The sequence below is a fragment of the Sceloporus undulatus genome, chromosome 9 (genome assembly GCF_019175285.1).
Source record: "Sceloporus undulatus isolate JIND9_A2432 ecotype Alabama chromosome 9, SceUnd_v1.1, whole genome shotgun sequence".
Lineage (NCBI taxonomy): Eukaryota > Metazoa > Chordata > Lepidosauria > Squamata > Phrynosomatidae > Sceloporus > Sceloporus undulatus.
Genome location: NC_056530.1, coordinates 1153609 through 1176689, shown reverse-complemented (window position 1 = coordinate 1176689; position 23081 = coordinate 1153609). Strand labels below are relative to the sequence as shown.

At 40.2% G+C, this 23081-nt stretch overlaps 1 protein-coding gene across 4 annotated transcripts in view; it reads left to right on the top strand.

The window, feature by feature from the left end:
• The window catches only part of ARID1A (AT-rich interaction domain 1A), a 124122-nt gene that overhangs the window by 55783 nt on the left and 45258 nt on the right, over positions 1-23081 (top strand). For all 4 annotated transcript variants that reach the window (XM_042439305.1, XM_042439304.1, XM_042439303.1 and 1 more), the window contains 3 exons: positions 10248-10460; positions 10942-11409; positions 13984-14097. In XM_042439305.1, the coding sequence (XP_042295239.1) occupies positions 10260-10460; positions 10942-11409; positions 13984-14097 (783 nt within the window). In that variant the 5' untranslated portion in view covers positions 10248-10259. The remainder of the gene's footprint in view (positions 1-10247; positions 10461-10941; positions 11410-13983; positions 14098-23081) is intronic.

Genomic DNA, 23081 nt, shown 5'->3' with positions numbered 1-23081 from the left:
GTCCATTAAGGGCCACTGGTATAGCTTCATGTTGACTCTGCAGGGTGTTAGTTTGAAATTTAGGGGCTCTTGAGAATAACCACTAGAGATCAGGAAATAAAGAAAGTAAAGAACTTTAAGGAAAGTTGGATTGAACTCGGCATATTTGGCTCACAAAGGGGACTGAGCATTTCAAGTGTAGTTTGAAACATTTACATAAATACAAGATAATAGCTCTCAGAAAAGGGAGCTTTTGGATCTCTAGTACATTATCAAGATCAGAAGGGATCTGGTACCTTTCAGGGTATTTTCTGCAAGCTGCTACTTGCCATCAAGCCAGCTTCAACTTTGGTGAGTATGAAACAGAGATCTCCATGGCTTCAGGTTATCAACAGCTCTGCTTAGGTCTTGCAAACTCAGACATCGCTGCTTTGACTGAGTCAATCTATCTGTAAAAGTTTAGTCATTTTGTTTTTTAGGGTTTTGATTCTTTGGTTTCCATGCTTGATTTGCTCTCAGACTTATTTATTTGTCTTTTTGGCAGTGTACAGTATGGATAGAACACTCCTGTAGGGCCACATTTTAGATGAGTTGATTTTCTTCCTGATAGCTTTCTTCACTGTTAAGCTTTTAGAACCGCACATAAAAATCAGGAGCACTAAGGCCAAGATGATTCTGACATTGGTGATTAGTGATAAATCTTTATATTTGATCAGTTCTGTTATTCAAGACAAACATCTAGGCTCCAAATTATTTTGTTTCTATGTCTTTTGTACTTGCCATTAGTTGGTGGCTGACAGGATTCCGATAAGAAAGTAGATTTGGTAAGCCTTATCCACCCTATTCTAGATTTCTTTCTCTACTGCTACCAGAACTATCTCAGCTCTCTCCAAGATGTCTTCAATACATTGCTCCAATGTATCACCAGATCAACCAACCTTCTACCTCAGAACTGTTGCATATGTTTTCCATACTTTTCAAAAGGCGTAAGAGCATTTCCTAAGTATTACTGGTATACATTTAATTGCTTTGCAACCTTCAGTATTCCTTTTGTAGGGCTTAACTCTTTTTTTTTTATTGCTCCTTTGTATTATTTCATTTCTGCCCATCATCACCTTCATGACAGACCATGATTCTTGGAATATCTTTCTCTGAAGCGTTCTTACCCGGCTATTGGTAGCTTCATTGCTTACATTATCATAGTCTTTGGCTCCTGCTTTCTTTCTGCTGACTTTACGTACCATCTTGTGAATTGATTTCATTTGTTAGTTACTCTGTCAAACTTGGCTTCTCTAAGACTACTTGTCTGACTTTCTGCTTAGACCATTCTCATCTCGGAGAATTCTCAGGGACAAAACTACTTACTGAGGCTCAAGAATACCTAGCCCTCCATATGTTTTGGCCTGCAGTACAGCTAATTATAAAGGATTGTGAGAGTTGTAGTTCAAAACATTTGGTGTTGCACTTTTAGATTCAGTAGTCTTCAATTCCTATCCCCTGCACTTTGGATTAGTTGGTACCCTTTTTGCCATTTGCCCATGAATTTTATGATAGGCATGTAGCCCCCCTCTTTCTCCCCTGCCCTGCAAGGTGTTCAAAGGAATTTTAAAGTTAGCTAAAACTCTGTTTTAATTGTATACATGCTTCCATTATTTTGGCTAGAGAACATGATCCTTGGCACTTACCTTCTAGCCTTCCTCAATTACTCTTCTGCTTCTTCACTTTCTTCAGTGGTTCTTTCCCCAAGAGTGATAAAGCTGAAGCAGTTTAGAAAAAAACGAGGAGTCTCTTTTATCTTTTAGTTCCTGGTAATTTGAGGATTTCACTTTTGTGTCTTGGCATCCTGAGGTTTTATGGTTGGGACGCAATGATGAGAAGCAATTGCAGCTTAAAGTTCAGACAAGGAAACTTGGGGTTTCATATACTTGCTAATGTGAGTGGGGTTGTTGTTTGAGTAACAACTGAATACCTTCTTCTGTGTTAAGTTTTTTTATTGTAAATTCTGGTTGAAGTTCAACTGTAGTCATTTGAAAGACTTTTGGTTAATCATCCTGGTTTAAAATTGTTTGTCTAGACAGATATGCCAGACTTAGTCATTAGACAGGAAGATATTGCAAATGGATCCTGCATATTTTATCAACAAACTCACCTTGCTATAGTTTAACATGATATTGATCACTCTTATATTATCTATGGAACCTTCTCAATAAAACTAACACTAGTATTACATGTGTCTTACACAAAATGTGCATTGGTGACTATATTCACTGTGGTCAAAGAAAAATAATGTTTTGCCACTGATAAAGAACCATTTACATGTATGTGCTGGAAGATTCATCATCTCCCAAATTCTTACCCAATTAATTGACATAGTTTGGAAAACCTCATCCGCTTTCTAACACTTGTCATCCTATAAGGAGCTGTTTAATGGCATTACAGACCAGGCAGATAGGTATTTTAAAAATTAAGAAAAAGTCAAATGCTGAGCAATTTGTGCGCACTAAGAAAATTCTTTGGAAGGTTTGAGGAAGAGCATGGCACTCCCACAAAAGTGGGCCTAAGAGTGAGAAGGGTTTTGAGGTGCTGTGAAATCTTTCAAGCAAATCTATAGTAGTGCCTAGGGTGTGGGGAATGAGAGGGTTTCATGTTTCATATTCCCTTGTACAGTGCTAGAAATCTTTCCAGTTAATACTTAAAAGTTGTAGGCAGTGTTGCCCCTTTGGGGGATAGTATTTGAGCACATGTGCTTTGTCTCCATAAAAATACTTTCATTGGAAACATCGTTGTGGTTGTGCCACAGGCTGAACAATCACGTTTTGCCTAAAAATGGCACTTAGGTTGGAAATGCTTTGTGTCTGAATTAAAGGGAATTGTCATAATCATGTTAGGACATTTAAACATGTGTCTTCAAGGTGTTTTGCTTTGCATCTCACCAGCTCCAACCAGCATGGCAAATACTAAGAAGTAAAGAGAACTATAAATCAAATATCAGAAGGGCGCTAGGTTGCTTACCCCAAGTTACATATTCATCTTTACCAAGACACAGGTGTTGAATAACCATGAAAGAATGTAGAAATTGTGGAAGTCTTCACTGTGTTGGCCTTTTTAATCTTAGTGTACAAAATGGTCAAGTCACACTCTCAAGAAGGCAAATCTGAACAAATTTTGTCAAGAAAACTCTGTGATGGGTTTGCCGTAGGGTTGTCATAGTTGGAAACTATTGAAGGCACACAACAGCAGTACAAAATGGTGGAATATTTTTAGGTTGGCTTTTGGGGCCTTTTGCTTTTGAAAATAAGACTACCCTTTTCTGCTTGTATTGATAAGTGGAATTTTGGATAGCTTATAACTTGTAGTTTCCCCCAAGGGCACATAGCAATATAGTACTTAATGATTCACCTTGTGGAACATGTGGAGTGTAGTTTTACTTTGCAGATGAAGAACTTAGTTGAAATAGTGAGTTTTTGCAAGCTCCCCAGTGAGTTGACACTGAACTAAGGCCTGTTACAGACAGGCCAAAATAAAGCTGCTTTGAGTCACTTTGAAGGTATGGTATTTCAATGATGCATGTGTCCTAAGAATCCAAAAGTGGCACCAAAGCCATGTTCCGGTCCTAAGGACTGGAGTGCAGCTTTGGTGTGGCTTTTGGACTCTTAGGACTCATGCATCATTGAAATACCATACTTCCAAAGTGACTCGAAGCAGCTTTATTTTGGTCTGTCTGTAACAGGCCTAAGATTTGCTGGCTGCTTCATTTAAAACTTGAGGTAGATTTTTTTGTTACTTTGAAAGTTCTCCCCAGCACATACATGCAAGTGGTTCAATGTATATACAGGAAGAATGCATACAGCTTAAATCTTTCATGGAGTGTTAGAAGTGTGTGTTGGACTTGTTTTGATTCTTCATTCAACCGTGAAAAGGAAAACCATACAGGAAAAGAGATGCCACTTTAAATATTATGACGGTAAGAGCTGTTCAGCAATGGAATATGGTGGAGTTGTCTTACTCAGACATTTTAAAAAGAGGCTGGACGGCCCTCCGTTGGGAGTGCTTTGATTGTGTATTCTTGCATGGCAGGGAGTTGGACTGGATGGCCCTTGGGGTCTCTTCCAATTCTGTGATTCATGAATCTTGCTGGGTGACCTTAACCCAATCTCTCTCAGACAAATGTATGTCAAGCCTGAGTGATTTCTTCCCTTGAGAAATTCTGCAGTTCCTGTTTGCATAGCATATAGCTCTGTCTTTTGAGGAAATTCCAAACATACTCCAAAAATCCCAAGGAGGAAAACACAATATTGGATTCCACAAAACAGAATAGTCTTTTAAGTGTTAAGAACAATTCACTGAAATAGAGTTTCATGCAGTGGGATCTTAGTATCCATTGGGTTTTGGTTCCAGGACCTCCCATGGATACCAGCATCCAAGGGTGCTGAGGTTCCATTAAATACAATGGCATAATAAAATGGTGTTCCTTGTATAAAATGGCAAAATCAGGGCTTGTTTACTGAAGTTTATATATTTTTAAAATATTTTCAAGCCATGGATGGTTTTGAGAAAGGACTTATAGTGCCTTTTAAAAAAAAATTGGGACTGTTATTGGCAAAAAGTATTTATTACAACTGAAAGATAATCCACATTTACATGACATTCTAGACTTCAAATCTGTAAGCTTTTCTTGAGAGTACGATCCTTAAAGGTTTCATTTGGTCATAATAAGAGACTGTAGAATAACATGAAAAGTGAGCCTCTGGTTTTTGCCCTCCTCCTTTTCCATTCCTGCTTGTGGTTGTGCTGGAGGTAGAGGTCAGAAGCTTCCTTTTCGGTTTTAGTTTTTAAGGACAGATGTGACACCTGAATCTAGACACATTGTCTTTTAAAATTAACTATGCTTTGCTTGAAACTTGTAATTTATAATGTGGGGTTGCTCCAAAGAAATCACAGAGATGTTTTAAAGCACAGTTTAAGCCAGTCTTCTCCAATTTGGTATTCTTCAAATGTATTGGATTACATCCTCTACTGTTCACAGTTGCAGATGGAAGCATTGGATTGGGAAAGCTGGTATAGATTTTGGACATAATGCTGAAACACATACTCATCTAAAATTCAGGTGGAGCTTAGAAGATCTCTTCCTTGAATGCCCTGAGGAGGAATGAGGTAGAATGGGGGTATATAAGACTTAGTCTAGCTGTACTTTCATGATACTAACACATTATGACTGGGCTCAGCCAGTCATTCCTCTCCCCCTCCCCTCCAATAATGGTGTAATTTGAAAACCTTTCTATTTAAAAGGGGGTGACTAGCAGCCCCATGGATGAAACAGTTAGTCCTCCCTGTTTCCAAATTATTCAACTTTGCTGGGTCATTTCTTGAAGATCAGGCAGAGGCAGAGTTTTTAAAGTAAAAGGATGGTGCTTGTAATACTGTATGGAGGAGACAGCAGTGTGAGCCTGGGACAAGCGGGTGGTGGCAATGGCAGTGTAGGGAGGGAAATCTCATTTCTTCCTTTCATTTGTCCATGATCCCATCTGGCTTCAGTGGTGGGGAGCTGATGGAAGTTGCATCTGTGCATTTGCCAAGCTGCATTAAATCGGTGTGTTGTTGGTGAGCGTTTTCATCGGTTTGGTGGCTTCCAGGTCCCAGGGGCTCTGCAGGGTCTGTCCTGTTGACTAGCTTGAGTGTGCAGGGCCCTATAGAAGAAACTACAGGAACAGCTGCTGCCTCTCCTAGAATTGCACTGGAAGCAGTCTTGCTGCCTTTGTACAGGAGACCAGCCACCGAACAATAGTTTGCGCTTCCAAGGCCATGTGGAGAGTCACGTGAGCCGTTTGCTGTTGCTGCTTGGGGTCCTTATCCATCTGTTCTCTCTCCGCTCTTTCTGGGTTATCAGGCGCAGGTCCAAGTTCTCTCAAGCAGCCAGCCTCCTGGTCAGAGATTACGAGTGCTAACCTTCCTGGCAGGGGTGGTGTGGCTTTGCTTTTATGCAGATTAGCCATGTGCTTCTCACTTCAAGGCGTTCAGAGGAAAAGACATTTCCTGTGTTTAGCTCTCAGTGGGTGGTTCCTGGCTTTACAGTACAGGGACTGTAGGGTTGGGGCCTATGAACTGAGAGCAGGCTGCAGAAGGATTACAGTACACTGCCCCCCTTCCCATTCCACCTCCGCTGCTACGTCACCACAACACAACCATTCGTGCTCTCATAGTGTTGGTGTCATTCATTCAGTGCCAAGATTGCTTTAAAAAATTCCCTTGGCCCCAGTTCAAACAGGAGTACAGCTGGGATGTGTTAGATTTTAGGCAGTCTGCCCTCAATTTGAGATGAGTTATAAATAGCTGCACTGACTTCCTTAACTAGCACACTCTGAGGTAAAATGCAGGTTAATTACTGTGGGAATCAATTAGGGCTTCTCCGTTAAAGAGCCAGCGAGGCTCTTTTTAAAATATAATCATTTATTTTTTATTATAAGTCAGATGACAGATCTGCTGAGGAATAAATTCCAGACTTTAGGCAGGTTGTTAGTTTTCTTGGTAATACAAGGAATCTGATTCTACTTTATGTGTGCGTGTGTGTGTTTGTGTGCATGCACACATGAATGTTGACATGCATGCACACTTTCTTTAAAAGTGCTACAGAATTTTTGTTTCCTATCCCTGTTAATACAATTATGGTAAGTGCAGTAAGAACAAAAAAGAGGTGCATGGTGGCGCCTTTTTACTTTATTTTACTATCAGATACAGAGTTTGTAATATGCTTTATAGCAGGGATTCCCAGTCTTTTTGACTCATGGAGCTCAGGATGGGAACCGCTGCTTTATAGCATAGTTTTGCATCCAAAAAAGCCCAATTATTTTGAGACCACACAGGATCCCTTAAAGCAGTGGTACCTGTTCTATACGGCCAGACAGCCGTAGACTATTTTTGGGATTGCTATGCAAATGTTGACTGAGGGTGGCAAATTAAGTAACGTCAGCTTGCCCTGGAGAAAACCAGAATACATAAGAGTGAAGGACAGAATCTCCCTTAGCATGATGCTGTTAGCACATGTTTTGAGATAACTTTTAGGTGTCTTTCAAAGATGAGATGTCTGGTTACACCTCTACATGAATGTCTCACCACAGGTGAAGTTGAATGTACTCTTGTGCTTTAAGATTTCCAGTATATGTTGAGTCTCCCTTATCCGAAATGCTTGGGACCAGAAGAATTTGGGCTCCCCCCCTTCCCGATTTTGCAATATTTTCATATGTATAATGAGATACCTCGGGTATGGGACCCAAGCCCAAGCATGCCATTCATTTCTGTATTGTATACACTTTATACACATAATCCAGAGGTAATTTTAAACACAATATTTTAAATAGTTTTGTGCATGGAAGTTTGCACACACTTTACCGTCAGAATGCAAAGGTGTCACTGTCTCAGCTATCCATGAAAAAGTTTTGGATCTTGAGTATTTTGGCTTTTGGAATTCAGGATAAAGGAGACTCAACCTATAGTGCTTGCCACTTAATAAACTGGCCCTGAGAAGCATCAGAGTCATTCATGTTCACCTAGAAAAGTTGTGTTTAGAAAGTTGCCCCTTTAGGATGTTAAACCCATGCTATTCCATTTGCGTAAGTGTTTAAAGTGCATTGGGTAGGATAATGCTACTCTTGAAATGTGGAGTCTCTCTCTTTTATCTGCAAACAAAGTGACTTTTCATAGGTTATCAATATTTTCGGGGGCAGCTTTCCTTGACCTGGCAATGTCCAGATGTTCTGAAGTGTCACCTTTGCCATCGGTGGTCAGTGCAGCCAATTCCCCAAATCTCTTATCCAGATGCTTTTAGGGGGCACTCTAACGTTGTTGCTTCAGTAACACAACTTTTCATTTTTGGGAAAGCGAAAGAACTTAATGCCCTGGATGGAATTTGAGTGTGAGGTTGATGGACTAGTTAGGACATATTAGGTCAGCAGCTGTTTGTTGAAAAAGTGCAAGTAGAGTAACTCCAAATATTTTTATGGTAGCCAGGAGCTCTCACTAGCTCTGGCCTGGCTTTTTCTAAAGTAGGGTGAAGCCAGCAGCTCTGAGATTGCTTCCAGTCTCTTTGAACGTAGGTGAGTTTGTAAGTGGGGTGGAAACAGGGTTTCAGTGATCAAGAAGCAGTGCTTTTCTCTGTTTTGTCTGTCTATGGAAGGGCCTCTGGCTTTTGAAGTGTAATCATGGTAATCTATTCCTGTGGTTTCCGCTTTGAAAGGATTTCCCTTGTGTCAGTCCACAAAAGAATTTTCAGCTCATTGCAGCCAAAACGTGGCATTTCCTTATTTAATCCTGAAGTATCTGTTCAAAAGGACCAGTATCATACACACCCCCATAGTTGCTTTAATTTGAATATTATCAGAGTTCATGTTTAAATTCTGACAGCTGTTCTTCACATCAGTGGTCAGCAACGTGCATTTATTTCAGACTTGGCATTTTTGGAAATGGATTAGTGAGTGAAGCATTGTGACAGAAGTTCTGGAAAACAGGCAAAATATTTTATTGTTCCAAAAAAGAGTCAAGCCTTTTAACACTGGGAATTTCTTTGGTCCTTTCTCCTCTGTCACTTCCTCAGTTAAAACAAAACTTGCCTATTATGAGGCAAGGTGTAATTGGGTTGAGGTATTTTATACTGTGAGGCACCCGTTTAACCTGCAAGAGCAACCCTGGCATCTTAATGTGACTTCTGGTTCCGTACCTGGGGCTTTTAGTCAGGTTGAAAATTGTGCTGTTTTTTGTCGTTTGATACGCAGACTGGTGTCATTTTATGTAGTGACTGAGAAAAGCATAAATATCTGAGGGAACATTGCAACACTATTGTCAGTTTGTCAGTAACATTTTATACAACTCTGAGTGTTGGTAAAATGGGGATGTTTGCATCTGCTTCATAGAAAAGAAGATTAAACTCTTAAGAAGGTTTTTCTAGAAGCCTGGGAATAATGGGTGGCTTGATTGACCATAGTTGCTAGATGTTGGTGGTAGCCAAGATTCAGAAAGCATAATTTTGCTTTAGGATTTCTTCTGATTCTACTCTGGATTTGTGTTCATCCTGTAAGCTCCTTCTCTACTGCAAAGTGTGACTTTATTTAAAACACATGGGGTTGGGAGCCAGGGTCTACTTTCTGCTTGTGGAGCTCACAGAAGGTCCATTTGTAGGGTCCTGCACACCATATTCTTTCCTATAGAAGTGTCCTGATCTTCTGTTCATTGTTTTTAGGGGTCATAGGGACTGCTGTGGGAAGGAAGGCGTAAGGAAGCATGTTTCTGCCAGCTCAGTTGCAGGTTCCTAAATAGGCTGATGACCTAATTCAGAGTGGACAACTGTGGTCCTCCAGATGGTCTTGGATGATAGCTTCCCTAATCCATTATCATTGACTATGTTTGCTGTAGCTGATGGGAGTTACAGACTAGTGGCAGCACAGTTGCTCACAGTTTAATGATACCTCTTATAGCTTATGTGAGGTAGATAGATTCTGCGTAAAACACTGAAGAAAACCTGGGCAGTTATAAAAGGAGTAGGATATTTGCTTTTGATTCAGGTGAAGATATTCCCTTGCAACTCTTGACTGTTACTTTACAGGATTTTAAGCTTTGGAGTGATGTATTAGTACAAAGTAGTTTAATATAGGAGAACCAGTGTAGTGTAGTATTGTGTATGGTTTGAGTACTGGACTACAACTCTGGAAACCTGCGTTTGAACCCCAGCTCAGCCATGGAAACCCACTGGGAGACCTTGGTCAAGTCACATTTTCTCAGCCTCAGAGAAAGGCAAGAGAAATACCCTCTGAACAAAATTAGCCAAGAAAAAGAAGCATACTAGGTTCACCTTAGGGTCACCATAAGTTGAAAACAACTTGAAGGCACACAGCAGATTTAATATAGGCATTGTGGTTTCTTGGCCTGTCTGCTTTCCCTTATGGGATACAGCTGCTTTCTGTGTCTCAGGAAGTTCCTTGTCTAAAAACGTGAATTTTTTAAATATCCAAGATAACATACTCTAGAGGTGTACACTTTTTCCAGAGCGTGAGTAGTGATGTAGTATGATGTCTATTCCTTAGGTGACTAAGTGTTGGCTCTCCTTTTGCTTCCTTAGCTTCGTAGTGAATTTTAATTCATTTGCAGCCCCTTTTCATGGTAAAAAGCCTTTGTGTCTGTCTTGTTTTAAAAGTTAGTCCTTTCTGAGTAAAAGATGGTATTCAAGTAGCTCTGAATGGTCATGGAATATTTTGTAACAATATTGCAATTTTATTTCCTAGCCATCCAGCCCTATGGATCAGATGGGGAAGATGAGGCCTCAGCCTTATGGAGGAAACAACCTATACACACAACAGCAGGGAACTCAGTCAGGGCAACCGCAAGGCCATGGCTATCCAGGGCAGCCATACGGGCCTCAGACTCCCCAGAGATATCCAATGGGAAATCTAAGCAGGACGCAAGCTACAATGGGTGGTGTCTCTTATGCACAGCAGGTAAGATGACATGAGTACCTTTAAAAGCGTACTTCTCATAGGAGTTATGCTTTCTTTCAAAAATTCTTTAAAACTCAGTTCCTGTATTTTGTGAAGAAACTTTGAAATTAGTGACTCCTTCCCATTATAATGGACAAATATTCTGAAGTTCTGCTATAATGTACTGGTGCTAGGTCAGTCTCCTGTAATCTGCTGCCTTTTGTGTGTGTGGACTTCATCATCTGCCATGCACAACCAGCACCTGAAGGGCATCAGGTTGAGGAATGCTGTATTACCTAAACAACTTAAGTTATTTAGATGTTGATTATTGTACAGTACTTTAACAAACAGTTAGAGTTTTTTGTTTGTTTGTTTTTTGTAACAGTAACCTAAATCTTCCAGGTAGGAATAAATTATCAGGTGCTTCTCTCTGAGCTCTAGTTCTTTGTCTAATACCTTCTTGATCTCCTTCTAATTAAGTTTCTTTGCTTCCTTTGTGTAGATTCCTCCATATGCACAGCAAGGTCCTAGTGGATATGGGCAACAGAGCCAGACTCCCTATTACAACCAGCAGAGTCCTCATCCGCAGCAGCAGCAGCCTTCCTATGCCCAGCAACCGCCGTCTCAGACCCCACATGCTCAGCCTTCTTATCAGCAACAACAAACTCAGTCTCAGCCCCCACAGCTTCAGTCATCCCAGCCCCCTTACTCTCAGCAGCAATCACAGCCACCACATCAGCAATCTCCATCTCCGTATCCTCAGCAGCCAACCACTGCCCAGCAGCAGCATCCACAGAGTCAGCCTCCCTATTCTCAGCAGCAGTCTCAGTCACCCTACCAGCAGCAGCAACAGCAGCAGCAAGCTCAGCAGTCTGCTACCTCTGCGCTTTCCCAGCAGTCGGCATCCTATTCTCAGTCACAGTCACAGCAGCAGTCGGCATATTCTCAGCAGCGCTTCCCACCTCCACAGGTAGGATGTTTTCCAAGTGATGCCCTGTTCTGTCATGACAGTCCTCAGAACAAATTAGTTTTGCCTCTTGGTGCAGTTCAAAATAATAATAATAAATGTTATTTGTATACCGCTTTTCCAAAGATCAAAGCGGTTTACAGTCGATAAAGCCAAGTACATAAAATCAAGTACAACACATCTCATAAAAATCCATATTACAAATATACAGTATATATTAACACTAATTGTTACAAAAGTCCAGTTAAGAAACATTTCCAGTGTGTGTAGACTTCTTTTACTATTCTAGTGTACAAGTAAGGAAAAATGCAGAATAGTAAGGGACAAGTGATCCCCTCCCCAACCAAAATAAATAAAGAACATAGTGACCTGTTAGCTGTGAACAGATGGGTTGGGCCTCAAAACATGTGTCCTGCCAAGCCAAAAATAGCTCTTAGACACTTGGAAATTTAGTAAAGAATCTGTTGCTGGAAAAAAACAGAGCTTGGAAATGTTTTTGGTACAGTTCTTGGTATCACTTAAGTCATCATGGTCAGTTGTTGAAGGATTCTGGAACTTAGAGTCAAAAGCTAACCTTTCCAAGATCTGGCAGAAACTTGGAAGATCTAAAGAATGTGGGAAATCAAAGCACAGGAATGGCTTGGATTATTTCATGCATGCCTCAGAGGATCTTGAGATAGCATACATGGTTCTTCCCATTCTGATATTCCATTATCACAGTGACCTGAGAGGGTAGTGGCTTATTACTAGCCCTGACACCTATGCTTGAGACTCTTCCCAATACAGCATACTAACTCTCAAAGATAGAACTTAAAAATGTATGAAATTAAAATCGAAACAACTGTATGAAAAACAAACAATAATATAATAATATAGATTTATTTGCATCCCGCCCAATCATGGGGAATCCGGGCGGCTAACAACAGTAAAAAAGATACAATACAAAAAATTACAATAAGATAGAAATTAACCCCTTCCCAATCCCCTGACCAGTACAAAACAACAAAAACAATAAACAATATAAATAAAGTAGCAATCAAACAAAACATAAACATTAAAATCAAATAGAGTTCATAAACAATCCCTTTCCCAGTCTCTCAATGCAAATTCAAATCAAACCTAGAAGGTCTGTGCCCATCTTCTTAGCCCTTTTGTTTTGAGCTCCCTGTGTGCATTTTGTGACAAGCAGGACAGCTTCTGCAACCTTGCTGATCTAACAAGACTAACACCCAGTACAAAATCATTTAACTTTCACCATGTCTTCATTTTAAGGTGAAGGGAATGGCTAGATGTGAGCAGTGTGCTATGTCCACCTTATCTTACTGCCAAGAGAGGGATTGCAATATAGGCCAGCAAAACAGCTGCCTGAGTGCTCACCACATTTCCAGACAGCAAGAAACAGCAGACTGGTTCTAAAGGCTACCACCCTCTTTGCATTTTTCCTTGTCTCTTTGTCAGAGACACAGAAATGCAGGGAAGTGTTGAAGAGACACAGCTGTATTGTTCAGCAGGTAACAGAGAAAAGGATTTAGTTTGCTAACTGAATATAGAAGCAGGTGATAGTAGCTTTAAGTCAAAAGGCAAGTATAAAGTATTCCACCCCATCCTAGTTTCCTTTATTTGCAGTACAATTGTGGTTTGTTGGCTGCAGCTTGGGTGGTTTGCTCTGGGGGTGCATGACTGGGGCATTTCATAAAACCTGAAGCTGTAGCATTCATTTAAAGTTGTGAAAGTTCTTATAAAATCATCACTGTTGTGAGACATAAGCTCTTGAAATTTTAGTTTATAATGTGAAAGCAGCAGTTTACAGTTTGTTGACTCTTGTAACAAAAGTACAGCCATCATTTGGGACAGTTGATTAGACTCGAGTACAGTTAGTCCTCCACATTTATGACTTTTGCAGATTTGATTATTTGTGAAATTGATTAACATATTCTCTCTAGGAATCTCTAGGTCTTCCAGTGGAACTCTGCTGGAAATTGACATAGAGTTGCACTGAAGTACTTTTGAGATTGCTAGAGAAAACATCTCTATAGGCATTTGTAGGTCCTCCAGTGTGATTCTGTGGTCAACTTCTGGCAGATGTTGACCATAGAGTTGCACTGGAGGACCTAGAGATTCCTAGAGAGATGTTCTCTCAGGTTAAAAACATAGTGGTTTTTTATTTTTCCACTTTCTTGGCGGTGCTGTACCCTGAACCCCAGAGAATGTGGCAGGACACTGTACATAGTGCAGATGTACATACAGGTAGCCAACACAATGTAGAGGTTTGAGTGTTGCCCTAGGACTCCAGGACATCAGGGTTTGAATTCCTACTTGAACATAAAAAAACAACAACTGGGTGGCCTTGGTCAAGTCACATTCTCTGAGCCTCAGAGGAGGGCAATGGCGAACCACTTCTGAACAAATCCTGCCAAGAAAACACTATGATAGGGTTGATGTAGGGTTGCATTATGTTCCAAATGACTCGAAGGCACACAACAATATAGATACTGTCACTTAACTCTCAGTATACTAAATCGTTATGATAATGATGATGATATATTTTTTCATTTTATTTGAATTTTTGAATTCTAGGAGTTATCGCAAGACTCATTTGGGTCCCAAGCATCATCTGCTGCCTCAATGGCTTCCAGTAAAGGGCAGGAAGATGTGAATTTAAATCTTCAGTCAAGACCCTCTAGCTTGCCGGTAAGTTTTCAGAAAGGTTTGGGAATGAGATACTGAACCACAATAGGATACTTATTGTGTCTAGATTATTGCAGATTGAAATAGGAAAGGAGTCCCTCTGTGTTAATATGGATCTCTGAAAACTCAATTCTAAAGAACATTCCAGAATACAAGTCATAGTTCCACATAGACTACAATATAATCCCTAAAGGGAGATAGAGAGTATGTGTTGAATTTCTAACTTTGTTATTTCTTTTTCTTGTAAACACAGTCAACTCATACTATATAATGGTGAAAATGCTTGTGTAAAAATGTGCTGTTGATTTACCTTCTATTATAGATTGAATCTCCCTTATCCAAAATACTTGTGACCAGTAGTGTTTTGGATTTTGGATTTTTTTCAGATTTTGGGATATTTGTGTATACATATATGATAGGACCTAAGTCTAAACATTAATTTCATATATATATCATATACACTCAATACACATAGCCTGAAAGTAATTTTATACATAATATTTAAATACTTTTGTGGAGTGAGCAAAGTTTGTGTCAATGGACCATTAGAAAGCAAAGGTGTCACTATCTCAGCCACCCATGTGGATATCTTTTTGGATATTTCGGAGTATTTCGGATTTTGGAATTCCAGATCAGAGAGACCCACCCTGTGCATCTCAAACAGTGGATGTAGTCAGAAAAGCTGACCTGATTTTCTGCAGATGAGGCTAATATTCTACCTTCAGATGCTGGTCAGCTGTTGCCTCTAAGCCTTGGGTGTTCTTTTGCCCTTCGTTAGATCATTTACAATATGGCTTTAGTTAAACTCTGGTCTTCAGTGTGATATGGAGGTTGGGATCTGATTTTTAGTAGTGATCCAGTTGGTTGTTGGTACTCACCAGCTTGCAGTAACTGGTGTGATGATGGACCTTACATACAGCTGCCTATTTAGGGCCGTTACTATATCTTGTGTGTCTCGTGAGAATAATTAGTAGGCTAATGTCTTCATACATATAGCTCTTCCCTGTTCCCAAAAGGCCAGGCTTTTTTGTAGTGTTTGGAAAAGCTATTTAATGCCTTGGTTCAGTGCCATGTCTCTTCTCAAGAGGCTGCCCACAGGAGGCTCAAAGGGGAGTTTGAGCTGCTGACCTAGAATTGGTCACTTCCACTTTTGCTGGAGTGTTTGGCATTCAGAGTAATGTGTCTTTGAAATCTAGATGAATAGATCTTGCATGAATAGCATGCAAAAGAGCTTGATGTATGACAGAAATTTCACTTGCTTACATGTTTGTAAGATTTATTAGGTACCTTTTTGAAGAGATAGTCATCATGTATTGGTTCAATAAATGTCATGCAGATAAAATGTATACTTTCTTGTTAGTGTTGAATGTTTTTTCCTCCCCTACCCCAAGATGATGCAGGTTGCAGAGTCAAATTGTTGTTGTTTTTAACAGCCGTCAAGTCAACTGACTTGTGGCAGACCCATGAATGACTTATGGGAGCCTCCAAGTCACACAGCAGCAGCCCTGCTCAGATCTTCCAGACCCAGGGATGTGGCTCCCTTGATTGAGTCTATCCATCTGGAATGTGGTCTTCATCTCTTCCTACTGCCTTCTACCTTGCCAAGCATATTCTCTTTTCTAGGGAGTCATGTCTTCTCGTGATATGGCCAAAGTAGGACAATCTCAGTTTAATCATCGTGGCTTCTAAGGAGAGTTCAGCCTTGATTTGCTCTTGGACCCATTTATTTGTCTTTTTAGGAGCCCATGGTATCAGCAGAATTCTTCTTGGTCACCATTTTAAATGAGTTGATTTTCTTCCTGTCAGCTTTCTTCACTGTCCAGCTTTTCACAGCCATACCTAGAAATGGAAAATAAGATGGCATGGACAATCCTGACTTTAGTAGTCAATGATATATTTTGACTCTTCAGGATCTTATCTAGTTTCTTCATAGCTACCCTTCCAAGTCCTAATCTTCTTATAATTTCTTAACTGCAGTCTCTATCCTGATTAATGACTGAATGAAGGTATGGAAAATCTTGAACTAGTTGAATGTCTTTATCGTCTAGTTCATCGTTTGCTTTAAAGTTATATAAATCATCTGTGGTCATTATTTTTGCTTTCTTAATTTTCAACTGTAAATTTGCCTTTGCACTTTCTTCCTTGACTTTCTTTGGTAATTGTTCCAAGACTTTGTTATATTCTGCTAGTTGTATCGGGTCATTTTCATATCTTAAATTGTTGGTGTTCCTTCCTCCAATTTTCATGCCTTATTCCTCTAATTCTGCTTTACATACAATCACGTTCAGTGTACAAATTAAACAAATAGGAATATAAAATGCAGCCTTCCCTGACTTCCTTGCCAATTGGAAACAATTCAGTTTCTATATATTCTGTCCTAACAATAGTCTCTTGTCCTGAGTTCAGGTTATGCATCAGAACAATAAAATATTGTGGCACACCCATAAATGCAATAGTCCTGTGTCTGCTACAATCCCTCATGACCCCTTTCTTGGGCATTTGTGGGCCATTGTTTTGTTTTCTGTATTTGTTGACATATTTTAGAACTGGAGTAGAGTAGATTCTGTCTCTGCTGCTTGAAGCAGCTCTGTCTGTTCCTGGTGATTTGTTTCTACCAAGTGCTCTTGACTGCAGCTTCCACTTCAGTTTCTAAAACTGGAGGTTCATCTTCACATAGTTCTTCCTTAAATGAATGTGTCACCCTTTCATCTCTTTTATATTGTATGTTTCCATTGTCTTTTTATTTCTGCTTGGTTATCTAATGTATTCCCCTGCAATTCGTAGAGCATTCCCACTCTTGGTTTAAATTTCCCTTTGATTTCTCGTATCTTGTTGATAAAGTCTCTTGTTCTTCCTTTTTTGTTTTCCTCTTAGTTTCTCTGCATTGATCATTATAGTATTTCTCCTTGTCCCTGCTCACAAGTCGTTGGAAAAGTTGCTTTCAGGGTTCTAACTCTATTTCTGTCACCTTAAATTTTGCTTATTGTCTCTCCTTCACTACTTGAAGAGTTTCATCTGTCATCCATTGAGGCTTCACTTCCTTTTTGGCTGCAGATAGTGTTGTTTTGCATTCCACTGGCTCCTAATCAAAAACGCTTAATAATGCAAATCTATTTTTCATATTATCTTTAAATTCTACATGGGTGTTCTTCAGGTTGCATTTCAACATGATGGTTGGTTTACTGTTCTTGATTCTTATTTTTGCTATTAGTGGTTCATAGTCTTTACAACAATTTACTCTTGGTCTTGTTTTTGCATTAAGAATGATGCTACTCCATCTTCTGCTTCCAACCTGCTTATGTTACCCCTTTCATCACTATAAATGCCCTCCTATTTCTTTGAAAGGCCTCTTAACCATGTGACCAAGACTTGAGCAGATAGAAACCTGTAAAAATTTTAAAGTTTCATTTTTATTAGCGATAGATTGGCATTTTCACTGGTTTGTTTTGACAAACCTTGGTAGCCGCTTGTATTCCCCAGGTCAGCAGTCTTCAACCTTTTTGGATTTTGGTTCCCAAATGCCACTCAGATAGCCACAGGTTTGGTCTGGCTTTAGTAACTAAACCACATGTTTGCTTGCCAGGTTTCTGAGCACTCCCCCCCCCCCCTCCCAATATCCCATGCATATCTGCACAGAACTCATTCCTACTGCGTACGGTCATTCCCACTGTTTTTGCTTCCAGATAGTTGCAGACCGGTGTGTACTTACGTATAAATCAGTTCTGCAGACTTTATTGAAACTGAAGTCTGCACAGATATGAATAGGACTGTGCTGTTGATCCCTAATATCATGCTTTGTTTTTTATGAGAATTTGGGACAGTGCCCTGCTTTTCTTCCCCTGTTCTAAATCTAACACTGGAAATGTGTATCAAAGGATCTTGGAAGCCAAATAAAGTTGTGAGGACCTTCTACCTCTGATTCAAGACTTGGGGCTTGTTGTGGCACTAGGCAGCTGATGCATGTCTGGCTCTTAAGTCTCTTTTTTGCATGACAAATGTACACATTCAATTGCTTCTGTAGCCCATCACTCAAATGGCCAACTCCAGTATTGTCTCCAGAGCCAGAGATGGAAAGGTGGGCCCTGCTGCTCTTCTGAAGTTTCTGAAATCCCACACAACTGATGGCTCTCTTTCATAGTTTCAGTTTGCTCACCTCACCATTTGGAAGCTGTCCCCTCCCCAATTCCAATCTGGGGGAGGGGAGGTGATGGTCTTGACCAAGTTATCATGGCAAACAAGATTGTGGAATTAGGCATGTGAGAGCCACTTCTACTCTTTGTCTTGCATGTCCAGCTTGCTTTCTGGCCTTTCATACTCCCTTAATCCATTTCTTTAAATCTAATAGGAAAAGTTCCAAAAAAAGAGGTTTGTGTGACCCACTTGAGGTCAGGGCATGACCCTCTAATTGAAGGCCTCTGGTCTAATGTGAGCATCTAATTTCCGAGGGCACCAGTTAATCCGTAGATCTTTTGTTCTGGACGGCTTCATGTGTAGATGTTCCATTTATGAAAGGCCACTGTTCCCTCTCCCCTTCATCCCTAGGTAGGTATTCTGAACCCTTAGTGTGAGTAAAGAGAATACTGTTTGATTGCTGTAGTGTTAAAAATAAATAAGCAAAAAGAAATCACATGAAGGTCAATCTTCAATGCTCCCTATTCTGGAACTTGGAAATACCTCTATCTCCTTTCCAAGCTGGAACTTTTAAAAAGGGCTTTTTAATCACATACAGTGAATTTGTCTAGTTTCTCATGCACAGACTATAGTGACTAATACTTTAGCACTGCTTCCATCCCCTTTGGAGAGGCACCTTTTTATGTTGGCATCTTCTCCTTCCCATATTCTAAGTAAAAAGGTCAGATGCTTTCATTTCTGATGTTATGTGGAAAGCAAGGCAGGAAAAAGTCAGTATTATCCTGTCTTTGAGATTCACTGAACATGCAATGTCAGACTTGTAATTAAGGCCACAAAAATTACTAGCCCATCTTCTTGGCTGGTTTTTGGTACCAGTTTACAAAACAGTTCACTGACTGATTGCTGAAGGCAATTCTGACTTGCCACAAGTGATAGGTAAGTTCATGAGCATGATGTGTTCACAAGGGCATGCAGGAAGGTGTTCTTGGTAGCTAGCTCTCAATTATGGAACTTCCCCTCATTGGAGGCAGACAACATCTCAAAGAGAAATATGTCAAGGTGTAGTTATTATGTCTGGCTTTGGGGATTCAGGGTGATGTTGAGTGTAGTGTAAAGGTGCAGCATTTTCAGTAAATGTTAATCTGGAGGCACTTTACCACCCCTCACCTCCCACTCCCAATTGATCAATTCTGAGCCTTTGGGATGGGAGGAGTCTGCGTTTAATTGAAATAGTAAATAGGTAGGGTGACTTGTGTACTGCAACATTTTTCATTTCTATTGTCAAATAGCATTGCATGAGATGTGGCCTTGATTTACAGGCTGTGTTCAGTGTCCCTTGCACAGTTGTGAGACGTTGGATCTATTCACTAGGCATGAAATGTGCTGTCTCCTCTTAGCTCTGCTCAGTTACATTGAATGGTGCAGTACAGATGTTGTAGAGGCACTATTGAAATAAGCACTAGGAGAGATTCATCATCTGATGTTGGGGAAGACTGTATGCCAGCAATTCAGGGATCCTTAGGGCCAAAATACAATTTCATGGTTGTGATTAGAATCGAGTATTTTGTAATTTACTGTTTTATTTTACTTTTGTGTGTGTGTGTGTGTGTCTTCCTTGGGGGGAAAATTCAGTATTGAATTCAGTGTACAGTTACTGCTGTTTAAAGATCTGGGTTTTCTGATGGGTCGAATGTGCCAGCAACCTAGTCTACTTTACCTAAAGCAACCTATTCTCTCCAGATGTTCGGTATTACAACATCCAAAATCTTGACTACGAATAGCAGTTGATGGGTTTGATGGAAGTTATAATCTGAAACATTTGGAGGCTACCATGTTGGCCCATCCAGTTTCTGAGAAGTATCTCTGAGTTGGATTTTACACTCATGTGTCTAGTTGGCCTAATTGATGTTGATTATCACCAGCCTCTTGACTAATGAGTAATGAGATCAATAGTTAGTACATATATAATAGCATACTGTAATACATATGTACTAAATATTGGGAGCAAAAATACAAGGCCTAGAGTGCTGCACTGTAGAAATAATCAGTTTCACACCACTTAAGTGCTGTAGCCCCATCCTATGGAATCCTGGGATTTGTAGTCTTATAAGGACTTTAGCCTTCTCTGCCAAAGAGTGCTGGTGCCTCACCAAATTAAAAACCCCAGGATTCTGTATGATGAAACCAAGACAGTTAAAATGGTATCAAACTGCATTTTTTTCTACAGTGTAGGTGCAACCCTAGTTTTGAATTAATTTGCTACAATTAAAAATTTAGGTTCAAAAAGTCTTTGCTTTGATGTCAGTAACATCTTGAGACAACAATTCTAATATAAATGATCAGATGAGCAAGTTATTTGAATAAAGAGGAAGAGCCCTCCCCTCCCTCCTTCCAACTGTCATCTTCTGGCCTGGGAAGGGAGTGAAAGGACAGGCCCAACGCCATTGAGCCCAGCCTCGATTAAGAAACAGAGCCCTCCCTCCAGTCCATCTGCCTTGGTCCAGGCCTCAGAGGGAGAGAAGAATGCTGGACCTGACACCCCCCCCCCACCATTCCCTTCTCCTTTTGTGTTGTGTGTTTTTAGATTGTAAGCCTGAAGGCAGGGAACCGTCTATTATCCCCTCTGTTGTAAGCCACCTGGATTCCCAGTGATTGGGCGGCATGTAAATAAATCCTATTATTATTATTATTATTATTATTATTAAGTTGGACAAGTCATGTAGTCCACCCCAACTGTGGGCTATGCCATCTATGGATTTTAGTAAATCTGGATAGCAAGCTCCCCTGACTTCAATGGTCGCATGTGTATGCAGTCCCGGCAGAGCGGCCATGCACATGCACACCACCATTAAATACCATGGGATGTAAGGTACCATGGTTTTGCCATCCATGGAGGAGTGGAATGGCAACCCTGCAGATCAAAATGTCCCTCCCTCCCTCTCTCTCTCTCTCTCTCTGTGTATCATGTTTGTGCTCTTCCTCCTGCCTTAATCCTTACAACAGCCCTGCAAAGTAAATGAAGATCATTTTTTTGTTTTATTAATTTATATCCCACCTTTTTCCCAGTATGGGTCTCAAGGCAGTATACACATCTTAAACACTATACAATTAAAGGCAGTCAATACAAAAGTTAAAATACAATTAAACCAATTTTTATTTAAAACAGAGTTAAAAACACATGCTAACAGTTTTAAAAGATAGAAATTCTTCTACACCATCACCAAATGTCTCCTTAAATAAAAAAAGGTTTTCCCTTGCTGGTGGAAGGAGAGCAGGAAAGGACCAACTAGAACCCATTGAAGGGAGCGCTACAGCCTGGGAGCAGCCACAGAGAAGCCTCTCTCTCATTGTCTCTTGAGTCCTCATAAGTCGCACCTGCAAAGGTAGTGAGAGAAAGCTTTCCACTACAGACCTTAATGCACTTGTTGGTTTATATATTACACTGATCTGTAATATGGGGATAACAAGAATTGCTTGTCTAAGGCTTCCCATTGAGGCTGGGGTGTAAGGTGAGCTACAGAATCCCAACTCTTGCTTGTAATAGCCGTTTGTGTGTGGTTGCTAAGACATTACTGATACTGTCATGTTGTTGGGACAAAATGTCAGCCTCGTTATTTAACTCACATAATTTTGTTTTCTGTGAATCATCTCACATTTCTTTCTCACTTGTTCTTCTTCTAATGTCTAATTTGCAGAGGCATAGGAAGATCTATTTAGTCTAATACTGTAGCTACTGAATAGATAATCTCCCTTTTCAGTGCTGAAATCATAACAGTGAGCAGGCTCTCCTACTAAGGCATGGCCTAAACTGTTTAAAAAATGGAATGTAATTCTGAGGAAATGCTTCTGATAATGCAGATGGAATTTGGATGTGCTAACTTGATACAACCATCAGTTAAAATGTTACCTGTTCTGACTTCAGGGCTGCAAAGTATAAGTGGAGCAAAGTATAAGTGATTTGAATTTAACTATTGTGTGGAGAGTTTTGGGTAAAATGCTTCTTGTTTCTTCCCCTTAATGGTTTTTGGGGTAGGATGACTTACCAGTCAATATTTGTAGTGGGTTTCTTTTCCCCATTCAAGTTTGGAAGCTGAACATCTGAACACGTAGATAGCTGTACTACACTTCAAGGCCAATAGTTAGTTTGGGAAGTTGAATTTTGAGGGTACGCAGGAAATGTATTGGTGGTGTTTATCGGTTAAATGAAATCTGAATTCTCCCATGGCAAAATTGCAGCCTGGCTAAAAATGGTGGTGTAAGCTCCTCTGTTTCATTGGCCTAAAGACACTTCCTAAACTAGTACCCTCCAAATATGTTGGACTACAGTTAGTCCTTTGTTCTTCAGGGATGAACAGAGCTGTAATGGAGGGTGCCAGTTTGAGGATGGCTGTGGTAACTATTGGATCTGTACTTAGCCTGCAGTGATACACTGACATTGTGACAATACACAAATGCAGGAATTTTGATATTTACATATGATCCACAACAACTCTGCACCTCTGCTACCAATTATTATATATGGAGCAGCTCTCATGGTAGCAATGTGTACAGTTCAAAGACATAGCTGCATTAGTCTGGAAAAGCAGTGCGAAGGGATCTTGTAGAACCTTTGAGAATAACTGAAAGAAAGAAGCTGATAGCATGAGTTTTTGTAGACTTGAGCCAACTTCCTCAGATTCCCCATGCATCTGAGGAAACTGGCTCAAGTTTACAAAAGTCATGCCTCTAGCTTCTTTTCCCAGTTAGTCTCAAAGGTGCTTCAAGATCCCTTTGCAATGTGTACAGTTGACTCTGCACCAAAATAAAGAAGAAAACCCCCCAAGATGGTTTCTATAGGATGTGGAGAGCATTTCTAA